This window comes from Tasmannia lanceolata, unplaced genomic scaffold, assembly GCF_043159265.1.
Source record: "Tasmannia lanceolata isolate RefF3 unplaced genomic scaffold, GAP_Taslan_0.1 ptg000006l, whole genome shotgun sequence".
In the NCBI taxonomy this organism is placed as follows: Eukaryota; Viridiplantae; Streptophyta; class Magnoliopsida; order Canellales; family Winteraceae; genus Tasmannia; species Tasmannia lanceolata.
In genome coordinates, this window is record NW_027518683.1 from 6062146 (window position 1) to 6088504 (window position 26359).

Genomic DNA, 26359 nt, shown 5'->3' on the forward strand with positions numbered 1-26359 from the left:
ATACCCCAGTGAGGTCGCGCCCTGACGAAGCATTCCTCCCTGTCCATAAAAACGCAAAAAGCTAAGAGAGAGAGAGAGACGAATCGCATCTCCTCGCCCCATGCCGATGCGTCTGATTTCTGAGCTGCTCTTCGTTGCCTAAAAACCCTAACGAGACAAATCACCATCAACCTCGATGGTGCTCTCCATCTCCTCAATCTCCTTATTCCCATCAAACCCTTCTTCCTCCATTGCCCACACTTCGGAGCTCTCTTTCTCATCTCTCACCGGTGCCGGACCCTCTTTCCTTAATGGAGGCAGCAGACTCTGGAACGCTTCATCCCTCTCTCTCACCTCCTGCGATTTCAGAATGAAGAACACAAAGAAGAAGAAGAAGAACAGACCATTTCACAATGTAGTCACCGCGGCCGCGGACTACTACTCAACTCTCGGGATTTCCAAGTCCGCAAGCAGCAAAGACATCAAGGCAGCTTACCGAAGGTTGGCGCGCCAGGTATTCCCATTAATTTCCACATTTTAGCTCTTTGACATGTTTCATCCCTTTCTTTTTGAGTCTTGATGAGAGAGTTTTTGAATAATGTGCATTTCATTTTAACGTAATCTATAAAATTACATTAATACTTTGACATTCCCCTTAATCTGGAATTACAAATTGATCACTAGAAATATAGCTGTGAAGCAAGCGAAAATAGAAACATCACTATGTGGCAATGAGTCCCCATTTTAATTTTGAGCACTGTTTTGTTCGGCATTTCATTTTGGTCAGTGGAATAGAACACATTTCATAACTATGTTCCGCCCAATGGCCGAGGAGAACACATGATGAAATGGAACAGAATGCCCCTCTAGCACATAAAGGAACTTTTCCATTGAGTCTGCTCATCCCATATCTCTAACCCATCGGATAACATTAAGAGGGCTTCCCTCTTCTGCAAGAGAATCAAGGAGGGATGAGTCTCCTAAGAGAATTGAAACTTTAAATTGAGATGAAGAAGAAATGGAGGGCCTTCTTTGAGTAGGATCTCATTTCTAATGTCATTCAAAGCTCCCTTTTACAAGTAATCTCCCTCCCAAAGCTTGAGCTCTAGCTCGTACAATTCAAATCTCGGCCAAATGTCTCCCCAAAATTCAAAAAAAGGGCTACTTATATGGGGCCCAAGCCTAGACTGCTCACATTACAAGAATGTCCACACCACATCTCTCAATTACATGAATGTCCCTCCCATTAAAGGAATACACACACCCCTACTAGAAACGGAAATTACAAGCGATGCCACTGCTAATGTCTAATTACAACGATACCCCCTTTCTCAACTCTTTCTTGCACTTCCCTTTGCCTCTTGCCAAAGGTCTCAAACCCGGTCCTCATCAAGATCTCTCTGGCAAACCTGCAATGTAAGAATATATGATCAACAAACTCACCTGACTCAATACATAAGGCATAATGATCAATGATTAGCATTTGTCGATTGCAAAGATGATCAACTGTCTAAATCTTATTTTGTAGTGCTGTCCACCCAAATGCGCATACCCGAGGAGGAGCTGGTATGCTCCACACTCCGGCTAGCTGCAAGGATAGAGGATGGGGGTCAACATGGAAGTAGAAAGATTTGACAGTGAATATCCCAGACGAACTCCACATCCAAACTCTTTTGTCTTTTCTTGACTTCTCAATGCAACACGATTTCAACAAATTCAGAAAACGAGTAATTCCATCCATTTCCCGATCAAAGAAGTTCATCCTAAATTTTATTCTTCAGGATGTCCGGCCCTCCTCCCACTGAAAGCACTCCATAATGAAGGCATCCTTGTTAGAGGAAACCACATACAAATCTAGACAAATCTAGGAAAGCCACAACCAAAACTAACCCCTCACACTATTTGTCATGCCAAAATGTTATCCTGTCCTCAGTGTAGACTCTGAATCTAATCCTTTCTTCAAACTTTCGCTTGATCGTCAAGTTATCTCTCCAAACTGTCATCCCTTTATTCCTAAATCGATCATCACGACCACCTTCCAGGGATAGAACCGCACTTACTTTCAATGACCATGGTCCACATCTAGGATTTTTCTTCCCCAAATCTCCATAACCACTTCCCTAGAAGAGCATTATTCATAGTTCTCAATCTTCGTAAGCCCAGACCTCCAGCTTTAATCAGTCCACAGCTAAGTTTACTCTATTAATGAGTAGTCATACTCACTTTCAATGACCCTGGTCCACAGCTAAAATTGTTCTTCCCAAAATTTTCATAACCACTTCCCTAGAAGAGCACTATTCACAATTCTCAATCTTCATAAGCCCAAACCTCCGGCTTTAATCGGTCCGCAGCTAAGATTACTCTATTAGTGAGTAGTCAGATTTGGAGGGCTCTTTTAATGTTTGAACGTAATTATTTCACACTGCTTCTCAGATGGGCTTTGCTTAGTAGGCATCTGTGCCAACTCAGCTGTGAAGTTTTTGAATCTTGAGTGTGAGAAGTCCATAGCTCTCATGTATTAAACATGCAAGGAATATTTTGTAGAATGTATGGGGAGTGAGACCTGGCATGTTTGCTTTTTTTTTTTCCTGAAGCCTAGACTCAATTATGTAATCAGATATTGGTCTTTGCTCTGTATGCATCTGACTGCAGCTGAATGTCCGTAGTTTTTGGACAAGTTCTGTTGTGTATGTCTCATGTGCAGGGATGCAAGGGATTTAGAGTTTATTCCAAATTGCTTCTCAAATGAGCTTTGCTTAGTAGGCATTTGTGCCAAGTCAGCTGTGTGAACTGCATAGCTCTCATGTATTAAACGTGCAAGAAATCTTTTTAGTCTATGGGGAGTGAGGCCTTGTGGTTTTTTTTTCCGGAGTCTAGACTTGTCTAATGAGGGTGAGCCTTGGCGCAACGGTAAGGTTGCTCCATTGTGACCTCGTGGTCACGGGTTTGAGTCACGGAAACAGCCTCTGCGCAAAGCAGGGGTAAGGCTGCGTACATCTAGCCCTCCTCAGACCCCGCTATGGTGGGAGCCTCGTGCGCTGGGCCGCTCTTTTCTAGACTTGTCTAATCTCTGATTGGAATTTGCTCTGAATGTATCCGACTGCAGTTAAATGTCAGTAGTTTTTGGACCTTGCCTAAGTTCTTTGTCTATGCCTCATGTGTATGGATGCAAGGGATTCTTTATCTTGATTGTCTGGAACTAATACGATGTATGCTGTACATGACTGAAGTATCAAATTCTTTTAGGAATTTTCATTTTAGTCTAACTTGGCCTAATTATTAATATTCTTTAATTGAATAATCTTGTGCTTTTCACAGATAATTTAATGTAGCCAAGCTGTCATGCTAATCCTGAAGTATCAAATGCTTTTGGCAATTTTCATTTAGTCTAACTTGGCCTAATTATTATTATTCTTTAACTGAATAATCTTGTGCTTTTCACAGATAATTTAATGTAGCCAAGCTGTCATGCTAATCCTTATAGTAGCTTTCTTGGATAAAGTGGTAGTAGTTGATTGGATTTGCTGATTTTTTTTATTGTGAAATTCATTATCTTACTTGTTGATTTTGAATTGATGCACTCTTTTACTCTATGTGAATACTGACTTCATGTTCCGTTTCTATAAAAGTACCACCCTGATGTTAACAAGCAACCTGGAGCAACTGAAAAGTTTAAAGAAATTAGCACTGCATATGAGGTATGTTTAAATCTCTCATGGTTATTCAAAGGCCTATTTCATGTTCTCTGTCATCTAAATTCTTTCATGGATACATCTATCTATATATGAAAGAAATAACTCATAAGTCAATATGTTGCATACACAGTTTTTATGGTGTGCCACTTCATTAATCACAATCTTGTAATTAACTTATTACTTATATGCATGGTTTGAAATTTCGGTTTCGGCATATATTTCGGTCCTAGCCAAAACCAAAATTTCAGCCGAAACCCCGAAATTTCGGCCGAAATTAGGTAAAGACGTTTGAAATGTCGTTTTTTGGGCCGAAATAGAAATTACCGGCCGAAATTTCGGTAATTTCGGCTGAAATTTTGTAAAGGAATAAAAAATTAATATTTTTTATGAAATTTCGCCAAAATTACTGAAATTTCAATCGAAATTTTGTACGTTTCGGATATTTCGGATTTCGGTCGTTTCGGTGTCGACCTTTCGGATTTCCGTCGAAATTTAATTCGTTATCTTACTTTCGGATTAGGGCTGTAATATCAAGCGAATAGAATTTCAAGCCCCATGAATTGTGTGGCTTCTCCTCTCTTCTCTGCAGAATCTCTTTGCTTCTCACACTCATAAACTTGTGAGATTATTTACATGGTATCATAGCAAGTCATTCAAGGTTCAAGAAAAGCGTCTTTTTATTTTCTCAAGAGCAAGCAATCAAGGATCTTAGCTTCTCAGTCACCAGTTGTTGAGGCCTTTAATCTAATCTAAATTTTGTTCTTCTATTTTGCGTTATCCGCTATCGGAGTCATGCACCAAGGATCTTTTCTTATTTGTTAAAAAAGTCATTGAGACCTTAAATTCCAAACCACTATTCAAAACCCTAAATTCCATCTCTTACACCATCTAAAACCATAAATCCCCATCTTTTCCATTCGAAAACCTAAAAATCTCATTCCCTTCATTCAAAATCCATAACGTCCACCTTCTGCCCATTTGCAACCCTAACTCTAACAAAATCCTCATCTCTATCCTATTCATCGTTCAAAACCACAATCCCCATTCTTTCTCATTAAAAAAAGCCACATCCCTAACTCCTTTCATTTGAAATCCTAAAACACCACCTTCTACAATTTTTTGGAACCCTAATATCCATCTTTTCATATTTACAAACCTTGAAACCCATCTCCTGTCATTCAAAAACACAAAGATTCCATTTCCCCCGTTCAAAAATCCCTCAACCCGATTCAAATGGATGTGCATTCTGGGATGTAAGGTTCAGGAGAAACTTAAAGGACACGGAACTACCTAGCTTCACTTCCCTCATGCAACTTCTATCGAATCACTATTTATTTCCAAACGTAGATGATGAATGGATTTGGTGCCCTGATTCTCAAGGCATTTTCTCGGTACGCTCTTTCTTCTGTAAATTAAATGAAGAGTCGGAACCTGATTCATTCCGGGCTCGTGTCTTGCGTAACGCTGCCCCCCCTTGCATTGAAGCATTCACGTGGACGGTTGCTCACGAGTGCATCAATACAATTGATCGTTTAAAGCGGTGTGGTTTTCAATGTGCAAACTGGTGTATAATGTGTCGAAGGGAGGAAGAATCGCTTGGTCATCTATTCATCACCTGCCCTTACGCTTTCCGGATATGGATGGCTATTTTTCGGGCGTTTGGTGTGCCTTGGGTAATGTATTATAGCGTATCAACGGTAATTTCCCAATGGCGGGGTATGTTCAATGGATGCCTTGGACGCCTCTTGTGGTTGGCTACACCCTATGCCATTCTGTGGCACATTTGGAACGAACGGAATTGTCGTATATTTAATGGGAAAGAAAAAACTTGGAGACACATCTTGCAGGACGTAAAACTCTCAATTATTGCCTGGGAGCGTCGCAATGGCGGAATCCCTTACCCGGTGGGGATGATTCTTAGACATGGGGACACTGTGGCAAAGGAGATGAAGATATCCCCCGATATCTCACCTAGATGGGATCCTCCGCCGGTGGGATAGTTTAAGTTAAACTTTGACTGTAGCTCATTCGGGAACCCCGGGAAGGCTGGTATTAGGAGAATCCTTCGGAATTCTGAGGGCCATTCCATCATGACTTTCTCGGGTCCAGCGGGATTTGTGACGCTAATGAGGCCGAGGTGAAAGCCCTCTTAGCTGGACTGCAATGGTATTCGAAGCATAATTTGGGACCATTGATAGAAGGCGACTCTGCAAACACAACTGGGTGGGCAAAAAACTAGGGCGTGGCTGGCGTCTAATCAATTTCTCGACGAAATTCGGGATTTAGTGCGGGAGCTTCACCCTTCCTTGCAACACCGTTGGAGAACAACAAATTCAGCTGCGGATGTACTCGCTAAAGGCAGGGCTAATTTACCCGAAACTCGATTCACTGCTCAAATCGACTCGGATATTGAGTAAAAAATAAATAAAAAAATCCATCAACCCAACTTATTTTCCATCGAAACCCAAAACTCTCTTCACACTTTTTGAAATACTCAAACCCTACTTCCTCTCATTTGAAAAATCCATTCTCTAATTTTTTTCTCCAAGCCTAATTCCTTCTAATTTACTCTTGGTGCCCAAACATATTTGGACGAAGGTTTTCACACCGCTACTTATGTCATTAATATGCTTCTCTCACCAATTCTATTGCAGATGAAAAAGATAGATTAGATATAAATGCATGCTTGTTGCAAAAGGATGTAACTAACAACTTGGTTTTGGTTATGAAGAAACTTTCAATCCTGTAGTCAAAGCAACAATAGCACGATCCATTTTGGCCTAATATTTTTGGGTGGAAACTCAATTTGATGGATGCGAAAGATGCATCTTTCATGGCCATCTTAAGGAAGAAGTTTATATAGAGCAACCAGAAGTCATTGAGGAAGCAAATAGAAGTGCTTATGTGTGTCGACTTAAGAAAGCTATTTATGGTCTAAAGCAAGCTCTTAGAGCATGGTTTGAGAGGCTACATCACGCTCTTCAAATATAATGCAGAAATTGATAAACTCAAAAGTAGACTTAAAAGGAAAATTTCAATGAAGGATTTGGGAGATCTTCATTTTTTTCTTAGTATTGAGGTCAAAAGAACAAAGATGGGGATGCTTTCAAGGAAGAAAAAGCATGCCATGGATCTCCTTTTTAGGTTTCGTATGCTGAACTGCCAGCCTATTGGAACAACTTCAGTCTATAATAAGAAGACTAGCAAAAAGATGAAAGTAAAACTGACCAATCCCAAAATACATAGAAGTATGGAAGGTGCTCTTCAATATTTGACTTTCACACGACCTGATATCATCTATGCAATGAATCAAGTGTGCATATTCTTGCATGATCCAAGACAAGAACACTTACAGGCCGCTAAGAGAATCTTGAAGTACGTTGACTTGTGGTTTGTTATACAGATCGTGCCAAAAGAAAGAAGTAAAGTTTGGTGGATTCTTAGATGTTGATCGGAATCTACTCAAACAAACAACAACAAATAGCCTCCGGCAACCCACGGACTTAGCCCAAACGAGTGTGCGACAAATCAAGTGTGTAGTGAAATAAAGAAGGGAAACAAGGAATCAAGAGACACGAGAGATTTATGTGGTTCGGCACTTGGCCTACTCCACAGGCAATCCGGCAAGTAGAAATTCACTAATAATGATAGGAAATTACAAACAAAGGTGCAAGCTCTTACCTCTCCAACAATGGTGAAAACCCCACCAACACCCTGCTCTTGCAACCCAAGCAAAATACCCAACTCCCTCTAACAATGTCTTCACAACCCTGAAAACACCATAAAAGGAACCCAACAATCTTGGATCAAGCTCTTGCAAGAGAAGAAGAAGAAAACCCTTGGAGAGAAGAAATCCACTTCTTGTAGAGAAAGCCCTAATCTGTTCTTTAGAATTTTTTTTGAATGATTCTTCTGTAGAAATTAATCCCCCAACTAAAGAAAAAACCCTCTTTAGTGAGAGCTTATAAAGCACATTCCAAGAATGCCCCTGATAAAGAAGTTATTTCCAAGTGATTTTATATCACAAATCCAACAGAAGTTATGTCGAAATTGAACTTTGGGGAATTAGGAGGGACCCAAGTACCAAGAATTCCGGATGGGCTAGATTGTTTCAAGCTATCTCTCTCCATTTGCCCAAGGATCCGGAGACAGAAAAGGACCAGCCAGTAAAGTGTGCTCTGACTCAAATAACAATAGGTGTTTTGTGTGTGTAAGGGATCATATGCTCTTCACCTTCTCCTTAAAAATTCTGGTGCAACACACTTTCCTTATTTCCCACATAACTGCGAAGGGGGTGATGCACCAACGAATTTTACGTCTTTTTTTTTTTTTTTTGGGGAGGGGGGGGTTTGCTCTTAATAAAATTTCTTATCATTAAAAAATCGCAGCGATTGTTGAGATCCTAACCGTTCAACCAATGGCCAACAATTGCCAATCATTTATATTCAATTTCCTTGATCTGATGTGTGACATCTCATTAATTGGTGGGACTTTTGGGTCATGGATCATCCAGGTTGAGCCTCTTTTATTGGTGTGGGTCTCGCTTGCCAAACATGTCTTGCATGTGCTATGATTGCGCTTGGTCCAATTGGACTCGAGACAATATTATCATGACACATGTATATGTGCACACACACAAACTTATATGATATCAGCACTCTTATTTTTGAGAACGACACCATATTTATTGTACTCTTTTGCTTTTCTGTTGCTAGTTTTTGGGAATTGTAAGAGCCTCAAACGGCCAACTAAGAAACATGTGAAATATGGGGAGGAGTGCCATTACCAAAACAATGGATTCTTGATATCATCTGCCTATATATGTGGGTATTCATATGCAAATGATTTTTACATTTGACAGTACATGAGAAAAGGGCCCGGAGTGTACTTTACTTCACTTTCTTAATAATGAATCATATTTAAATTTAATAAAATGTGAGAGAAACCTATATGGTCTGGCAACTCTTTCTAAGTCGTGGAAAATATTTATACGTTATAAAAGTGTTGAATAGCCTAAAGGGATATCTCTTTTTTTTTCTCTGAATGGTAGCCTAAAGGGATATCTTTTCCTACAAAAACTGTGTTTAAGTTGCAACTCGGACTTATTGTTAGAGCAGCTAATTATTCATGGCTGGACATGAGCATCTAGAGAATCTTGATGTTGCCTGAGCTATAAAGAAGTTATTCTTCCATACACTTGAATTTAGCCTACATCCAAAAGCTTCAACTCTTCTCGGAGTTTGTGGGCTTTATGCCTCATTGGTGCCATTGCACATTTGATTCCATATGCTTGTAGTTCAGCTCTGCTCTTCAATGGTAGTCTCGAAACATTTGACCTTTCTTTAACACTGGTGGCGACATTAGGATGAAGTTCACATGTAAAGCTTCATAAACCTTTTTCTTAGAATATAAAGCTTCATGAAACTCATATTTTCTTAATTTTTTATTTAAATTGGCAATTAAATAATATTTCTTTTCTGAATGTGCAATATAATGATAATACTTTTTGAATCCTGAAGTAGTGGATTGCAGGTCCTGTCAGATGAACAAAAGAGATCTTTGTATGATCAATATGGTGAAGCTGGAGTCAAGAGTTCAGTAGGCGGTCCAGGTGCCGCTTATACGGTATTCCAGATAATGTTTATTTTTCCATTATTTTCTTATAATTCTTTGCTGCATGTTGATACAACCAATGTTTGTATAGCAATACTATGTGTCGTTCACTATTATTTTTGTTCTTTGACAATAGTGTAAGATAGAGAAAATTGATGTTCTTATCCTGTAGAAAATGCATAAAGTATGATGGAAGCAAGGTTTGAAATTTCGGTTTCGGTTTCGGACACAGAAGAAACCAAAATTTTGGTAATTTTGACCGAAATCTTGGGGAAAAAAATGTAAAAATTACAATTTCCCGAAATTAAATTTTGGTTTTGGTCTTGTCCGAAATTCGAAATTTTGGTATTTTGGCCGAAATTTAAAACCTTGGATGGAAGTGATGCTTCTCTATGAGATTATTGCAGCAAACAATATGCTTTAGTATGTGCAGCTATATAAAATGATAGTGCCATTGCTTGTCAAAATTGTAAATACTCTCCTTTGTACTTTTCAGTTAATATCTGGCATCTCTTATTTGCAGACTAATCCTTTTGACCTATTTGAGACTTTCTTTGGCGCAAGTATTGGTGGTTTTTCTGGCATAGACCCAAGTGGATTCAGAACACGCCGACGTGGAACTGTTGTTAAGGGTGATGATATACGGTGAGTTATGAACTTTAGCTGGAGGCTTCCAATAGATACTTGATTGCTTGTACTAGTAATATTTTTGTTGAGCGTGGAAGCATTTTGTGCTTTTGACATGTTGGCAAACCCCTTCAACACACATTATATTACGTAATAGCTAATGAGGATAGTTAACAAACCATTGTAAGGAAAACTAGAGCACAGGCTTGGACAGTGAAGTTGAATTAAAAATTTAAACAAATATGCCCTTGAAGAACTCAGACTTCATCCCGTAGTTAAACTTGTGATGATCTCATGCACTCTTAGATGGGGTTTGGTTTGATTTAACTCCAAGTGGTAAAGGGAAAGAGATTGAAAGACCCCTTGATGAAAAAGAGGTGAGGATGTCAGTTTTGAGTTAGAAAGAGAAAGCGTCAGAACCAAATGGATTCACATTTGCTTTCTATCAAGTTATTTGAGACCTTGTGGAAGTAGGATGTGATGAGGGTGCTTTTGAACTTCTTTGTGACAGGCATCATTAGCAAGGAGATGGGGTCATTATTCTCATCCTAAAGTGGGAAGGGCCATGGAGATCAAGGACTTCCCTCCTATTAGCCTTTTTAGCAGCTCCTATAAGATCATTGCCAAAAGTTTGGCCACTAGATTTGATGGGGTCTTAGAGAAGGTGGTTTGATGTGATCCAGCAGTCTAGGGCCTTATTTCTTTTGTAATGCTATTATGAACATGCCTTATTTCTTTTTCTGTTGGGAATTATTCTAGTTTTAGTTGCATTGTTTTATAGTTCTAGATGTGGGGATGTCCACATTAACTTTTGACCCACTGGTGGAAATCCTGTAAAATCACGAAAATATATGGAAACATATGCAAATAATAGAATTTTAAGGGTGAAACTTTAGGAAATGCTAGCATAAGCACATATACACACTTAGAAACCATCACATAAGCAAGACAACCATCCATATATGGTTTAAAAATGTTGATCACCCAGTGAAATGCTCTATCGCACATGTCTGATAATTAAGTACATACAAAATTTCACCTCTAATTCATATAAATGTTTATACATAATACATGCACCACATTTTGCATGCATTTAATATAAATATAATTATGTAATACATACCTATATAGTATACCACTATTACACTTATGATTTTGATTTATGCATTTCGATAATTTTGGTTTCGGTTTCGATGGGGATGTAAACGGAAACATTTCGGTTGTTTGTGTCGGTTTGCACATTGCCATGTATTGGACTACTGTACGGGCCTAGCGCACCCAAAATAATAAAAAAAAAACTAAAGAAGGGGAAAAAAAAACTTCAGTAGTTCTATTTCTTCCTATGCGCTTCTCGTTTGCTTCTAATGGTGCTTCATACATTCTTCATGTTCACTTTTCATTCCACTTGTCATATGTTTCATCTTCATTTTCACATTGCTTTTTTTTAGTCTTCCCACTTCCTGCATTTTCTCCTTTTTAGAGTGCTCACTTCTTGCTTCTTCCCGCATTCTTCCACTCAATTCCATCTTTAGCAACTATGGTCCAGTCAAACGACATTATTTGGCACTCTTTCTCTCTCTAGAATGGCAAAAAGTGTTTTATTAAGCAAACTCAACTCAACTCAAGTCAACAAAGCCTTTGTCCCAAACTAGTTGGGGTCGGCTATGCTTTATTAAGCAAAAAAAGAAAAAAAAAGAAACAATGATGACCATGCTGCTGACAGAAGAAATACAAATTACCCAACAAAAAAATGCAGTTAAGTCTCCATAACTGGAAAATGATTGCTGAAATCTTAAGCATCTCTAGAAATTCCGTCTCAAGCCAAGGCATCTGCATTGATGTTGGCCTCACCGGTCACCACGTAGGTGGCAAAAATCACCAGCCAACCCTCAATGCAATCAAGGGCTTCTTCTATGGAATCCAATAGTCTCCATGGATACTCTGCGTTGAATTTCATCCACCTGGTAGTATTCAAAGAATCACCCTCTACAACTAGCAGACCCAAGAATGCAGAAGTGATCAGCTTGATATCACACTTCATGGTCTGCACATCAGCCCCGCTCGAATCATGATCTCCCCTCAGTCCTGAGAAAGCCAATCTCAACCCCTGCAGGTCCCGGATTCCAAACATTAGAACCATCAAAATTTAATTCGAGGTCACCAAATTCAACGAGGGGATGAATGGTGAACTTCCCTAGTGTTGGGACTGATAGAATTCCCATGATCATCAAAGTCAGAAGAGGATACCCCTAAGAAAAGTTTGTTAAATGAAGCCCAATAAACTATCTATCTGAAAATTAAGCTTCTCAAAGCACCCTGACTATTGTATTTACTTCTCATACTTTTCTGTACGCTCCTTCAAAATAGCACACCAAGTGGCTGCAAGTCATAACCTCCTTGTAAACATGCCTCGCAGACCAAGGAGTGGAAGCCCAAACTTCCAGCAGTTCCATGGCTGTCTTAGGCATAATCCAGGAGATACCAAAGAGGGACCAAGTCAAACCTCACAAATAGGAAGAGTCTGGATAATGTCTCATCTGCAGCACATTACAAATAGATTTCTCTCTTGGTCAAACTCTCAGTGGGTTTCACAAGGGCTCTGCTGCGCTGAGACATGAACAAAAGTTATAAATCCACGTATCAAGTAACTGTTGATTACCCAATATATCTTTGGCTCTCTTCATGCCGGTCTTGCAGGTTTTGTTCCCTGCAAAACCAGGTAAATAATTGATTGACTAATCTTCTGGCTTCTGTCAGTTTTTTTTTTCTTTTTTTCTTTTTTTTTTCCCTTTAGATCTGTGCATTGGTGCGTCTTTCCCACACGTACTTTTGTGCATACATGCATTGACACTCATTTGCGTATCTAAATCTATGAAGGTATGCATGTTTATATGTAAATAATGTTATTATCTAATGTATAATATCTATCTATGTTTTACTATGATACTTTACTGTCTGGTGATTTTTCTAATTATCTCCATCCTTTATGACGCATTATGTACCTTTGATACTGTTGTGTACATTTTGAATGTATTTGTTGGTAATGAATGTAGAATTGACCCATTAATTTTTTCAGTTATGACATGATTTTGGAGTTTGCCGAAGCTATCTTTGGAACAGAAAAAGAATTTGAGCTTTCTCATTTAGAAACATGCGATAGTTGCGCTGGCACTGGAGCAAAGACAGGTTCGAAGATGAGAATATGCTCAACCTGTGGTGGCAGGGGTCAAGTTATGCGAACTGAGCAGACACCTTTTGGTCTATTCTCTCAGGTATGTAACTAATTTTTAGTGCCTCACATTAAATCAGACCACTTAATTTGAAGGAGCCACAATAATTTTTTTATGTTTTTTTGTTGTTTTACTTCAGTTCCCCAAATTAAGTGCATACACATCAGAAATATTTTCATGGAAATGAATGAGAATATTCATCAATGAACAAATACTTCCTGCACAACATTAATTCCAGAAATATTAAGTTTTCTTTCTCTTATCAACATAAGTGAGGCAAACACTCTGTCTGCATACAAGCTGACACCGGGGTTTTTGGCTGGGCCACATACTGGGAACAGAACTTTGGTGTGACTAGGATACCATTTGGTTATTGCCTAACCTTGTGAATGGTCTTAATTAAGTTTTTAAAGAATTGTAATTGTAGAATCTCAAGAATGCTCAAGCTAGAGAACAATCCATGGAGGTTTGTGTGTGAGATCAAACAGATTCTGGGCCTCTGTTAAGGATTCTTCTCGGTTTAAGTGTGATGTATGGTGAGATTGCCGGTCAGGTACGATAGTTACCCTCGGGAGGAGACCCCGGTGGGGTTAAGTTATGTAATCTATCGGGCAAGAATTCTTGTAGTTGCGGCATCAATCTTGATCGATTGGCCGGACCTTTCCTGGAAGCCGCTGAGTGTGGATTCTCTGCAAAGGAGGCGTTTCATTCACTTGGATTATTAAACACATGCTGCCGAAGGTCATTGATCTTACTGAGTCAAGGAATTAGCCCTTTTGGATCTCATAGGTCTGCTCCCTCTTCTTCGCCCAGATCCCCAGGGAGGATACATGATAGGATTGCTCCTTTGAGAAGATTTGGAGCTAGATTTAAGCGGACTCTACAACCTAAAAATCCTGCCCCTTGCATCTTAGTGGTATAGACTAGAGGTGTTTGTACTGTGGCTATAAAAACTTTTGCAAGCGAAACTCTTGTAGGAGGTGTTCTGGGTTAAAGGAGAATATTGCAGCGGCGAAGGTCTGGATCCCAAAGAGTTGGAAGCTCCATCGTCTGGAGAATAAAGATGACCCTCCGGTGATTTTGGTGCCATCGAATCTGGTGGAGGACCGTAAGAGGTTTCTTAACCGATGTTTTGTCGGCACTTTGAAGAACAGTGCAAGACCATTGGAGAAGGTCTAGAGCTAGGCTAAGTATCGTTGGAACCTCCCACATCTTAAAAAGCCGTTCTCCATTAACCCATCGGTTTTTCTGTTTTGCCTTGAATCTGAATCTCAGGCTGCATCAATCTTGAAGGGTGGGAGAGACGCCCTGGGTGATTACCTACTATCTCTTCATCCCTGGTATCTTGATTCTAATGCGGGTGCCAGGGCCTTAAGATTTAGATTCTATGGTATCCCATTGCATGCATGGTCTGTTTCTACCGTGGAGGCCCTGGGTCAGCAATTTGGTCAGGTTCTGGATGTTCAGCTTTAGGATCATCACGACCATTGCTTAGCTTTTGCTTCTGCCAAGGTTCTTTTATTATAGTGGAAATCCTTAACCCCTTCTGTCAAAGTCATGGTAGACTCATGTACATATCTCGTGGGGGTGAAGGTGGAAGCCGAGGAGTATGATAACGTTTGCTCACTGGCGGGAGAGCTAAGCCGAGGAGTATGATACCTGTTTGATCGGGGAACTTTTGGGAAAGGAAGAAGAAAAGAAAAATAAAGGCAAGACTGTGGAAGCATTTTCAGGGGTAGTCATGGAAGAAGTAGGGGTGTTCATTATTCGGTTATAACCGGATAACCGAACCGAACCGAACCAAATTGGTTTGGTCGGTTTGGTTCCGTTTTTTTTCCTTTTCGGTTCGGTTTCGGTTATTTTTTTTTGGAAATTCGGTTATTCGGGTTCAGGTTCGGTTATCTCAAAAAAAAATTCGGTTAACCGAATAACCGAAATTATGGATGAAACCATTATTTAAAAAAAAAAAAATGCTATATGGGCACTCCGTGGGATGATAAAAAAACGTCCATTTGATTGATCACAACTTAATTAGGTTTTGCTCAAAAAATCATTTCGCTAGGATGATCCTAGCCCTCCGATCCAAACCGAAATATTGCTTTTTTCCCTCTTTTTCACCCATTATTCGGCTATTCGGTTATAACCGAAGAACCGAATTTTTAATCGGTTCGGTTTTTGGAAATTTCGGTTCAGTTTCGGTTCTCGAAATTTGATAACCGAAATTATTTCGGTTATCAAATTTCGGTCTATTCGGTTTGGTTATAACCGAACGAACACCCCTAGGAAGAAGGGATAGTTTCTGAAGAATCTGATGAACTGATGTCTATAGGGGATGTTTTTGGCGTAGGGTTTGAGGATGGCAATGGAGCCAAGAATTTGTTTGTCGTATTGGCGGAAAGCGAGTAGAAAGAAAAAAAAAGGAAAAAGAGAAGGATAAAGTAAAAGGGAAGCGGGAGGCTTTGCCCCCTGAAAGTTAGAGGGTAGTTTTTAGTGTTATTAGATATGGTGCAGGTTTTGGTGTTTGGCCCTTCCTTTTGTTATAGTCCTCCCTCTTAGTTGCTTTTTTAGTTGCGTATATTCTGCTGGATTTTGAAATGTTTTCTTTTGGGTTTTTAGGATCCGCCTTGGAGTTCGGGCGTCGTCTTTAGCCTAGGTTCTGGTAAAGTGCCTTTTCTATGGTTGTTGGGGCTTTCAGATGGTCTTCTTTGGTGTTTTTCATCTTTCTGGTTTTTGCTCTTTAGTGGTGATACTATAAACCTTTGGTTGTCTCACACACTCACTCTCACCATTCATCTTAATTGATTATGGTTTTTGGAATGATGTTTATGCCAGTTTGTTATTCAAGTATTGAAAAAAATTAAGAGAATGCTTCTAACAAATCTGTTACTACTAGTCTACTATAGAATCAGTTTATGAGGCCTAAGGTCTTATATGTTTGTATTTATGTATTTATTCCTTTGTTACAACCTAGGAATCTTACTTTTTCCTATTCAGACTTTGATCCCCACAGAAGTGGAAGTACATTGTGGAAGTTTATGGAAGTCCATAAATCATGGAAGGAAACAATGGAAGTTTAAGATGGAACTTCAAGAAATGTGGGAATAAGTACAAATGCACATTTCTTTTACTTGTTAACACTCATTTATTAATGGAATGAGCATTAATATTTCCTGGACGTATACAATCTTCTAATTATATGGGTGCATAGCAAGGAATTGAACTTCGGAAATCAGTCCCTAAGTAAGTCGACACATGTCGGCGAAAACCAACCCATTTGGTGGAAATTTAAAACCATGACAACTTGTGCTTTTGAGGAAGTACCAGTCCGACGAATTGGAAAAGAAGTCTTTTACTTTCCTAGTGGGTTCAACCAACGTACCTTTTTCTCTGATGAGTTGATCTTACTCATCCCATTGTCCGACTCCACATTTCGGTATTTTAGGATGGGGAAAATGAGCCTTGACACTTCCAATTTTGTCCATTGGCCAAATAGTGATGGAAGTTCATTGTGGCAAACTGCTATAGCTTTATTGTCATTTTTTAAACATTGTGAAGTTCACTGTGGCCAACTGCTATGGCGTTATTGTTTTTTTAACATTCTCAACGGCGTGAAGAACATTCAAGTATCTCACATTTTAAAGGGAACTGTCTCAGTTGTTGTTAAAATGACATTGGGCTGTCGACTTCTTCCCGTAGTATGTATATGAGATTTTATCCAGCCTTTATGGGTTAGAACATTTATATTAGTTTCTGATGCTTTTTCTTATATATATATATATATTTAGTATGAGTAAAATGATCATCTATGAAAACATTTGGCGTAATTATTTTTGACGTACCACTTCTTCTTGTTGTCTTCTATTTTTCTTTTTGGGTTTTCTTTCTCCCCAAATCCCTTTTTTAATGGATCTTATCTGCATTCATGCATTTTTTTTTCACTAGGGACTGCATTTTAAATATGTGCTTCATGATTTTTAATTTTGTTAATGTATAGGTATCTATCTGTCCAAATTGTGGGGGGGAAGGTGAAGTCATCTCTGAGTATTGTCGGAAATGTGCTGGCGAAGGGCGTCTGCGCATTAGAAAAGACATTAAAGTTAAAATTCCTCCTGGAGTTAGCAAAGGCAGTACTCTCCGAGTCCGCGGGGAGGGTGATGCAGGACCAAAAGGGTATGCTCATATATTTTGCTGGTTATGTTTCATTCATTTCTTTGGTTTTATATTTGTCAAAATATCCTGAAGTTGCCAGAAATACCTTAAAATTATTCATGAGCTGGTCGGCCTTTTTTTCGTTTATTGCTCTTATTTGCTGTCAGTTTTTACGCGACCCTCTCATTCTCACCTCTTTCTTTTCTCATCTTTATTACATCTATCTTGTTTTTTTCTTAGACTGCAATTTGTGTTTGTGATATGCCGTAACTTTTAGATCGTTCCTTTTGGTGGTGTACTTTTTATCGTCTATCATTCATGGAAAAAATAATGAACGTAAACCGTTCAATGAGGCATAGAGGTGTAGAAAGGATTGCACTATAAATAAGGGAATTGTGGCCATTTATAAATATAATACCTAGAAACTGGCTCCTGTTTTGTGACACGGGTCGTCTTCTTTAATTTAGCAGCCAAGGGATGATCGCACTTTGATGATAGAGTATTGATAGAGTTCTGTCCTGTCTAACTAGACCATCAACAGTTTAGAAACCTCCTCCGTTGTTTAAAAGAATATAAATGTCTCTGGGCCACAAGCAACAAAATTTTTAGCAATTTATCAGCTGCTTGTTATGTAAATCAGCCTGTCAACTAACTATTCTAAACTACAAGTAATATGTGAGTGGAAATATTAAAAAGAAACCCATATACTGGGCATGAAGCCACAAGTGACTACACCACTATAGTTCGCCGTAGTTGGCTGACCTATTTTCTGTTGAGTTCCATTGCTGCTTTGGGTTACTGGAGTATTAAACTTCTGAATAATATATTGATAAAAATGTCCTTTATACTGTATTGTTACAACTTATACGGTATAATCTGCATCACAATATACATAAGAATAAATTCTACTTTTAACAATTTTGGAATTTTGTATCTTGTACCATGCCTTGTCACTCATACCTGTCCTACATTCTTTCACTCTATATTATTACTATCATTTGATTTGTTTTATTTTAAAGTTATAAGCCTAATTGGTTATATCTATTTCTCTATCTTAGAATTCAAAGGGATATCTCATAGGGGTGCAACTCGGCTCGGGTTGATGCCAACCCGACCTGAGGAACCCGTTTTTCCCGATCCGACCCGATTTCCAACCCGACCCGACCTGAGGAACCCCTTTTTCCCAACCCGAACCGGACCCGACCCGAGTTCAACCTGACCCAACCCGAGTTTTTAAGCTTACAAAAAAAATTTGATGAAAAATGTCGGGTTTCACTTGGGTCTTTGCCCAAACCCTTAACCCAAACCCAACCCCGAACCCGACCCGACTTTTTTCGGGTTGAACCGGACTGGTTCGGGTTGATCCCGACCCAAGTTGCACCCCCTAATAATTCAGGATCAGATTACATGACCAGTTTATATATTTGTGAAGAATCTGGACTATAGATGTCAGGTTCCATTTCTAAGTTTGTGTTTTAGGATAACATCCCAGATAGATAGTCCTAGTTTTCTGCTCTGGCATTCAAATTGCTCTAGCTGCTGAGCTTTTTGCAAAGTTATATGCTAACATTCCAATAGTTTATGCTTTTACTATTCATGGTTGAAGAGATCTATCAATGAATCATGAGGCAACAATCAATCACTTCATTTCCTTTCTTTTCTTTTTCAAGCAGGGGCCCTTCAGGAGATCTGTATGTATACCTTGATATTGAGGAGATCCCTGAGATCCAAAGAGATGGAATAAATCTCTGTTCAACAGTTTCAGTAAGCTATATTGATGCCATTTTGGGAGCTGTTGCTAAGGTGAATTTATTGATGCCTTTGTCACTTTGTGTATACGCTATTAGTATTTTCATTATCAATAATATTATATATATATATATATATATATATATATATATATATTTTATTTTTTTTAATGGCAATAATATTATGTTTGTTTATCTAAATATCTGGTGGTCACGGGTTCGAGTCACGGAAACAGCCTCTCTGCAAAGCGGGGTAAGGCTGCGTACATTTAGCCCTCTCCAGACCCCGCAATGGCAGGAGCCTCGTGCACTGGGCCGCCCTTTTAGCTAAATACCTACATGCAATGACCCCAAACACAAACTTTGACCCACATTCCCAAATCCCAAACATTGGCCTCTCAGATGCACAACTCTGGGAGCTTTTGAGCAACTAAAAGAAGATTATATTCACTGAAAACAAGACACACTGAAGTTTATAAAGGAGATGTGCTGCAATATAGTTGCAGGAGACGTGCTGCAATATAGTTGCATCATCCATGAAACACCAAAATTTGCTTAACGGTCAGCCAAATCATTTTCATTCCCTATGAATATACAGAAAATGACTCTGATGAAGACCTAGACCAATATCCCATTTCCCGAAACATCATTAAGAAACTCCAAGGACATGACTCTTTCTTAAGCCGGCTGATAACTAGCAAAGAGTTGCATTCGATCCACACTTTATTGATCTCAATGACGCCCTTCACTTCCATGTCATTAGCATGAGATTTCATGGCTGCACCAGCATAGGATAGACCCACTAGACTGTTGATGCCAGAAATAATTCCACCAAAACCCACTATTCTTTGCTCACCAGACCCATCAAAGGGACTTTGCTGCTAGCTCGCAAGTTGTAACTTCTATCTCCCCACTGCACTCCGCTAAAACATTTGAATTACTTGCTCCCTTAATGCTTTTACTGGAATCAGAAAAAACTCTAAAATTCTGCTCCAAATTAGATTAAACCAAAAACTAATGTGGAGAAAAATATTATGGAGACATTTTGTCCTTGTATTGCCAGAAACGTAGCGCTGCCACTACTGAAAATCTTTGACACAAGGAGCTCATGGTCTAAAGACAAAATATGTTTCATTTTCTTCCATATGATCTCTTTTCATAAATTTTTGAGGGGAACCATTGATTTGGCTACATTCTTGAGTATGTTTGTGTTCTTGCGTTTATTCACAATCATTATGTTTAAGAAATTTATATTTCTGACTATAAAAGTTAAGTTGGTATTAAACAGGTAAAGACAGTGGATGGAATTACTGAACTTCAGATCCCTCCTGGTACTCAACCTGGAGATGTGCTTATTTTAGCCAAACGAGGCGTCCCTAAGCTAAACAAACCATCAATACGTGGTGACCATTTGTTCACCATTAAAGTCATTATACCAACTCGTATCAGGTATGCTTATTGACTTTAGTTCCTTTTTTATATTACATTTGTCGCTTACCAATATTATTAACTGTATGCAGGTATGCTATTTTTTGAGTGGTATTTTGTGTAGTGGTGCTCAATGGTACATATGTTAGCACACACAATTCCTTAGAACACTATTGGAGGTTTCATCTAACGTTGATCTGAGATATTCTGTAGGTTATTAAAATTTTGTTAATGATTCCCGTTGATGAACCAACCCCAACTAGTTTGGGACAAAGGCTTAGTTGAGTTAAGTATTCCCATTGATGAAGATATCTTTCAAAAAGAATAAAAATGATCTCTTGATTAGCACTCAGTTTCTAAAAGTTGGAGTCTGTTTTTTTTTTTTTTTTTTTAAATCGACATATTTCATTAATATTGAGATAGCAATCGGGAAAAGTAGTCCCAGCCTGCGATACAAAATATTAAAGCCAGTTGGGCCGGGCATTCCGAGACCAAATAAAAAAAAACAAAACATTTACATTGGAGTGTAAGCATTCCTATTCTCTATTTTGTAGACTGTGTCCTTTACATCATTCTTACAAGCATGCGCATCAACCACCTTTACCTGTTAAGACCGCATCTTACTCCTAACCAGCAGCATGAGAACTCAAGACCAGCACCCTCAAAGACTTTGAGGATGATTGAAGACTAAAAACAACTAAAAATTACCTCCTTGTACCCCAACCCTTCGATCTAAGGCACTCCCAGGAAGAAAGCATAGCTAAAGCGTCCAGACAAAAGACCAAAGCGAAAGAACGAATCTCTCAAGCTACAGCAATAGAAAGTAATTTCTCGATAATCGACAAGTCGATCATAGAGCTATTTGGTCAGCAAATTCCTGGGGTAGTGCAAAGGGGTTTATCCTTCAGGATCTATAGCCCCAAAATTAAAATTCCAAAAATCATGGCCCCGCCTCAATTTTCTCAATACCCCTATTTCCTACCATTTCTTATCTATATATGTTTCTTTCCTGTTCTCCCACTATTCTATTTTACCTTTCCTTTTTTCCTTCTCATTCTAACCAGATGGATATTTGTTTTACTCTTTTTTTTTTCGTCGGTTTGTTTTTTTTTTTTTTGGGGGGGGGGGGGGGGGGGGGGGGGGGCGGAAGGCCTTTCATACAGGGTTACTACCCTTGGCCCCCTTATCGTCAGTTTCCTTTCCAACTTATCTGGTCTCCTCCAGATTCCTCATAGCCATAGAACGAAATAAGTTTTTTGTAGCTTCTAGATTGTCATCAAAACCTATTATGAAAACGTCCTCTATTGCCAGCAATTCATCCATTTCCTCACGAGGAACAACTTCATCTTCTTCCAATTCCAGAAAGTCCACCAACCTTGAATCTGCTTCCTGTCTATCCTCAACCACACCTATCCGGTTTTGAATTTCCAGACTAACTTCCCGGTCTAGGGAGTCCCTTGATTCCAGGGAGGCACCTTGTGAGATACCCATCAAACTTTCCAACCACTCTATCTCTGCAGCCTTTGCCGCCTCCCAACGCTGACGACGGGCTTGACGCTCTTCTTCTAAGGCCTTCTTGAAGAAATCCAACTTATAAATTCTGATGAAGGCTTCCTTCGGGTCAGACTTACCGGAAATCTTAAGAAAGCTTTCCTTATTGACCAGGGCGTCCCGCTTGAACTGTTTCAATTGCTTCTTCAAAATATTCATAGTAATTTCCTTGGGTGTCGGACATTCTTCGGCCGCCATTTTTTCATCATACTCTAGATTTCGAAGGAACTGTAAGTCACGAACCTCGAACGAGACAGCCTTCCTCTTTCTTGAAGAAGAAGGAGGATCAGAAGCCATGGAAGAAGAAAGGGGTTTGAAAGGTTTATCAAAATCTTTTAGGAGGCGGTTAAACTTAGAGGCTAAGTTGGGGTTTTTTTATTCCTCTTTCCTTCGAGAGCCCAAAAGGTTTCTTTTAAAGAGAGATAGACCGCCCTTTGTAGCTAATAAGTAATTTTTCTCGAAATTCGATCCACGCCCCTTCTGAGCTAAAAGTTGGATTCTGTTTGGGACTTGTCCATTTAGAGTTCGCAACTAGACTTTTACTTGAGATTCTTTCAAGAACTTGATTCTACGAATTCTTCAAAATTGAATAATAGGAGCAGAGGAGTCAAATTGAAAACGAGACCTAGAGAATTCCAAATTACAGGATCTAATACAAGGGGTTGTTGTTTTCGTTTACTGCTAAAAAGGGAAAAAATTAAAGGGGATTGCCTTCAATCAGTACATGATCTAACTTCATATGTGTTTTTAAGCATAGAACAAATCAGAGAAAAATGTGAAAAGTGCATGGTAAGCAGATTGTTTTCTGATGTTTATGAAAAGTACGAGGAGAAGATTTGTTGATCGAAACTGGAAAATCTGACCAAACCAAGTAAAACTTCTTTCCTTGCTGTTCCACACAATAAAGTACGAGGACTACAGATGCAGGTTTTTTTTTTCCTGTTTTAACCATCCATTTGCAGGTCATCGATCAGGTGGTTTAGATTTCCTTGACAAAATAATTTTTGGGTCATTTAAAACATGGAGGGTTAGGGTTGACAATCTCACTGTCACCAGTCACCCACCTCCAACATCCTACTACACTTGTAACAGATCGTAGGCTGATGTCTTTGCCTATTATTTGGAAATTAGGAATCTTTTTGAGTTTCAAGCTGTTGTTCTTTGTTGGGAAGCCTAATATCTCTCTATGGTTAGTCTGCATCAAATTGCAATCTGTTGATGGTTTGGAAGATGAAACTTCCAGTCAGATTAGATTTTGGCTGAAGCAAGTAGTCTGATTGGATTCTTTATGTGTCTGGGAATGATTACGGGTCTTGTAAATGAGATTACCTTTGTAACTTGGACCAAACATGTTCATTTCAATTTCTTAACTAGATATTATCATAGATGCGGAGACTGGTAACTCAAAGCTTATCCCATCACAATATTTAAGGGACCATGGTTTTCATTTTTTTTTCTTTCCCTTAAGACATCTCTTTGCTCAATTGGATTTTGCCTGCTGCTGTCTTGATTCAAAGTCTTAGCACATGTGTCATTTTTTTAATGTTGGTTGCCCTTGCAGTGGAAGAGAGCGTGAATTACTTGAAGAACTTGCGTCGTTGAGTGACACCACTAGCAGTCGTTCAAGGACACGCCCTGATACAAAACAAAATAGTAAGTGGCATTTTTCTCAAACAAATAACTCTATGTTTGATGAATTATTTGACGAGGCAATGACCTCAGATATGGTGGTTATTGGGAATAAATGGCACATTTTGCTGATGCCTACATGGATAATCTCACCTTGCTTTTCAGAACTGGAAAAGCTTGAAAACAATATGCCTCTACTAGTGTATTTTGCATTCAACTTGGTATTAAATACATTTGACTATGCGTGACTTTTGAGAAAAAGTGTGTTTGATGTATTGGATGCTCTGTAATTGCCAAATAGAAAAATAGAACCTGTTATAAAAAAAAAAACTAGAATCTGATGCCTTGCTTTCTGCAGTTAAAGGCATGGAAAGTCAGAAAGCTCTGGAAACAGAGAAGTTTGAGGAAGAACCTGGTGCACCGGATGACTTGTGGCAGAAGCTAAAAGATTTTGCCGGGTGATTTTTCCCTTCTTTTTATCTAACTATTACAGACTTATGCTATTCCCCGCGATATTTTATTGGGGAATGACTTCTATTACTTGTGTGCATATAATAACCTGATTTTTCTTTGCCCTTAACATGATATTTAATCTTTATTGCATTTGGGTGATAGTTAATTGTTTTTTTCTGGCATTAAGATGCCAATATTATCTATTTATTACTTCATTCTAATTTACTTGAAGTCTACTGATGTAAAAAAAAAAAAATCTACAACTCGTGAGGAGTTTAGTTTACTTGAGAATGAACATGCCACATATTGTGTACCCCCTTTAAATAGTGAGTCAGTTCGTTTCTGCTCTTCATGTGTCCCATCTTACAGTTCATCAGATCATAGCATACGTGGAACTGAAGGCCGAAGTCTCCTTTCTCCATCCTCATTCTCCTTGGAGTTAACTGCCTATGCTGATGTTGATTGGGTTTAGATGTTCGGGCACAGATTGTTCATTAACTAGTCAGTGTATATTCCTAGGACGCTCTTTGATTTCTTGGAAATGCAAGCATGATTTTTATTTCTAAATCTATGGGAAAAGTAGAATATCAATCTATGTGATCAACATCCAGTGAGGCAGTATGGCTTTGTGCTCTCCTCGCATTACACTCCTTTGTACCCTAGGGCTTGTGTATGCCACCTCTTCTCTTCTCTATTCTTCAAGAACATTGCTAGGTTTATTAGCACGCACAACATTTTAGTACTCAATTGGACATGTCTTGGTGTTTGGCAACATTCATCAACAATATTGTCCTATAAAAATTGCCTTTTTATTGATGCCAGCTGACGTTTTAATTTTACCATAGCTAATCAGTGACTAGTTGAGTTCCAATTTGAAAACATTCTCATTTTAATTATGGTATATATTAACCGTAAGGTCAACTGCAGTGGTGTGTAATTACTAATATGTAGCTTATGAAACTTGCAGATCAGTTGCTAATGGTGCTTTAAAATGGCTGCAAGACAACCTTTAATCCTCAGGCAGATTAACTTGGTGATGTTGAAATTCTTTTTAACGCCCATGTGGGCGCCTTAGAGGCCATTATATATATTTTTTCGGATGTGGCCTGAGGTTCCAAGGAGGTCATGTTGGATTGTATTGAAAAACCAAGAGGTATGTTAAAGTTCTCTTTTCCCTTGTAAAGCTTGGTAGCATGATGGATAATTCAGATTCTTCTTTCTCAACCTCTGTAATGATTTGTATATTGAATAAGCAAGTTGAAGGATTCTCTAAAACGGATAGTACAAATGAGTTATTATTGCCCTATTACTGCAATATTATTACAATATCAAGGGCTTCCAATGGCAACCTAAGGAGTAACTTCTTGATGTAGTATATTTTGGAGCAATTACATTTACTTTTTTTTTTAGACCCCCATGGATCATTTTTGTGAATTACTAAACTAAATTCTGCAAGGGGACCAACCGGGTAACTTATTTTCCTTCATAAATTGAAGGGTCCTCTAAATAAAACTTGACCTCATTGGTTCATTTTCTTCTTTTTTTTCATCATTTGAAATCAAACAACGGAAAATATCAGGAAATTCAGGAAATTTTTTCCTTTCCAAACATTTCCAGAAGATTACTGCAATCCAAACAGGGCCATAAGGGGCCGTTTGGATACACGGGTTTTAGAATCTTGGATTTCCTTAAAATCATAGATGGGAGACGAGCCATGTTTCCAGGCTTTAGAAATCTCAGGTTGAGGGAGAGATTTCTAAAACCTGGATTTATTACTTAAAATCCAAGATTCTAAAGAGAAGCGAAACGGTCGGTCACCTTCTTCTCTCGTCTCCCATCTATAATTTTGAACAAATCCAAGATTCTAAAATCCGCGTATCCAAACGTCTCCTAAGAGAAATACGTAATAACGACCACTATAACAGTTCTATAACATTAGCGAGAAATAGCCCCTGAGTCTTACATTATAATACATGGGAAGGAAATTGAAAACAAATATATAGAATTATTATTCATAAAACAATCGAGTTCATATTTTCACTTATATTGTTAAAAAATCTGCATCCGATGGACAAAATCAGATCTGATCATGCAGAAAGCATATGAAAGATAATCTAAACATGTAAAGATACAAAATCATAACATATACGTGGTTCGACAACAATGCCTACATCCACAGAAGAGAGCCAATCTTCCAACATAAGAAATTACAAAGGGATTAAACCCTGCCAATCCTTACCCTAGGTAGCTAAGCTAA

At 38.7% G+C, this 26359-nt stretch overlaps 1 protein-coding gene across 1 annotated transcript; it reads left to right on the forward strand.

Moving 5' to 3' along the window:
- LOC143879432 (Molecular chaperone Hsp40/DnaJ family protein) lies at window positions 1–25519 on the forward strand. The gene is made up of 11 exons (XM_077381810.1): window positions 1–493; window positions 3609–3677; window positions 9207–9299; window positions 9811–9932; window positions 12991–13186; window positions 17139–17314; window positions 18967–19096; window positions 20330–20490; window positions 23582–23673; window positions 24008–24107; window positions 25070–25519. The coding sequence occupies exons 1-11, from the start codon at window positions 176–178 to the stop codon at window positions 25113–25115; spliced, it is 1503 nt and encodes a 500-aa protein (XP_077237925.1). The 5' UTR covers window positions 1–175; the 3' UTR covers window positions 25116–25519.
- The last annotated feature ends 840 nt before the right edge of the window (window positions 25520–26359 follow it).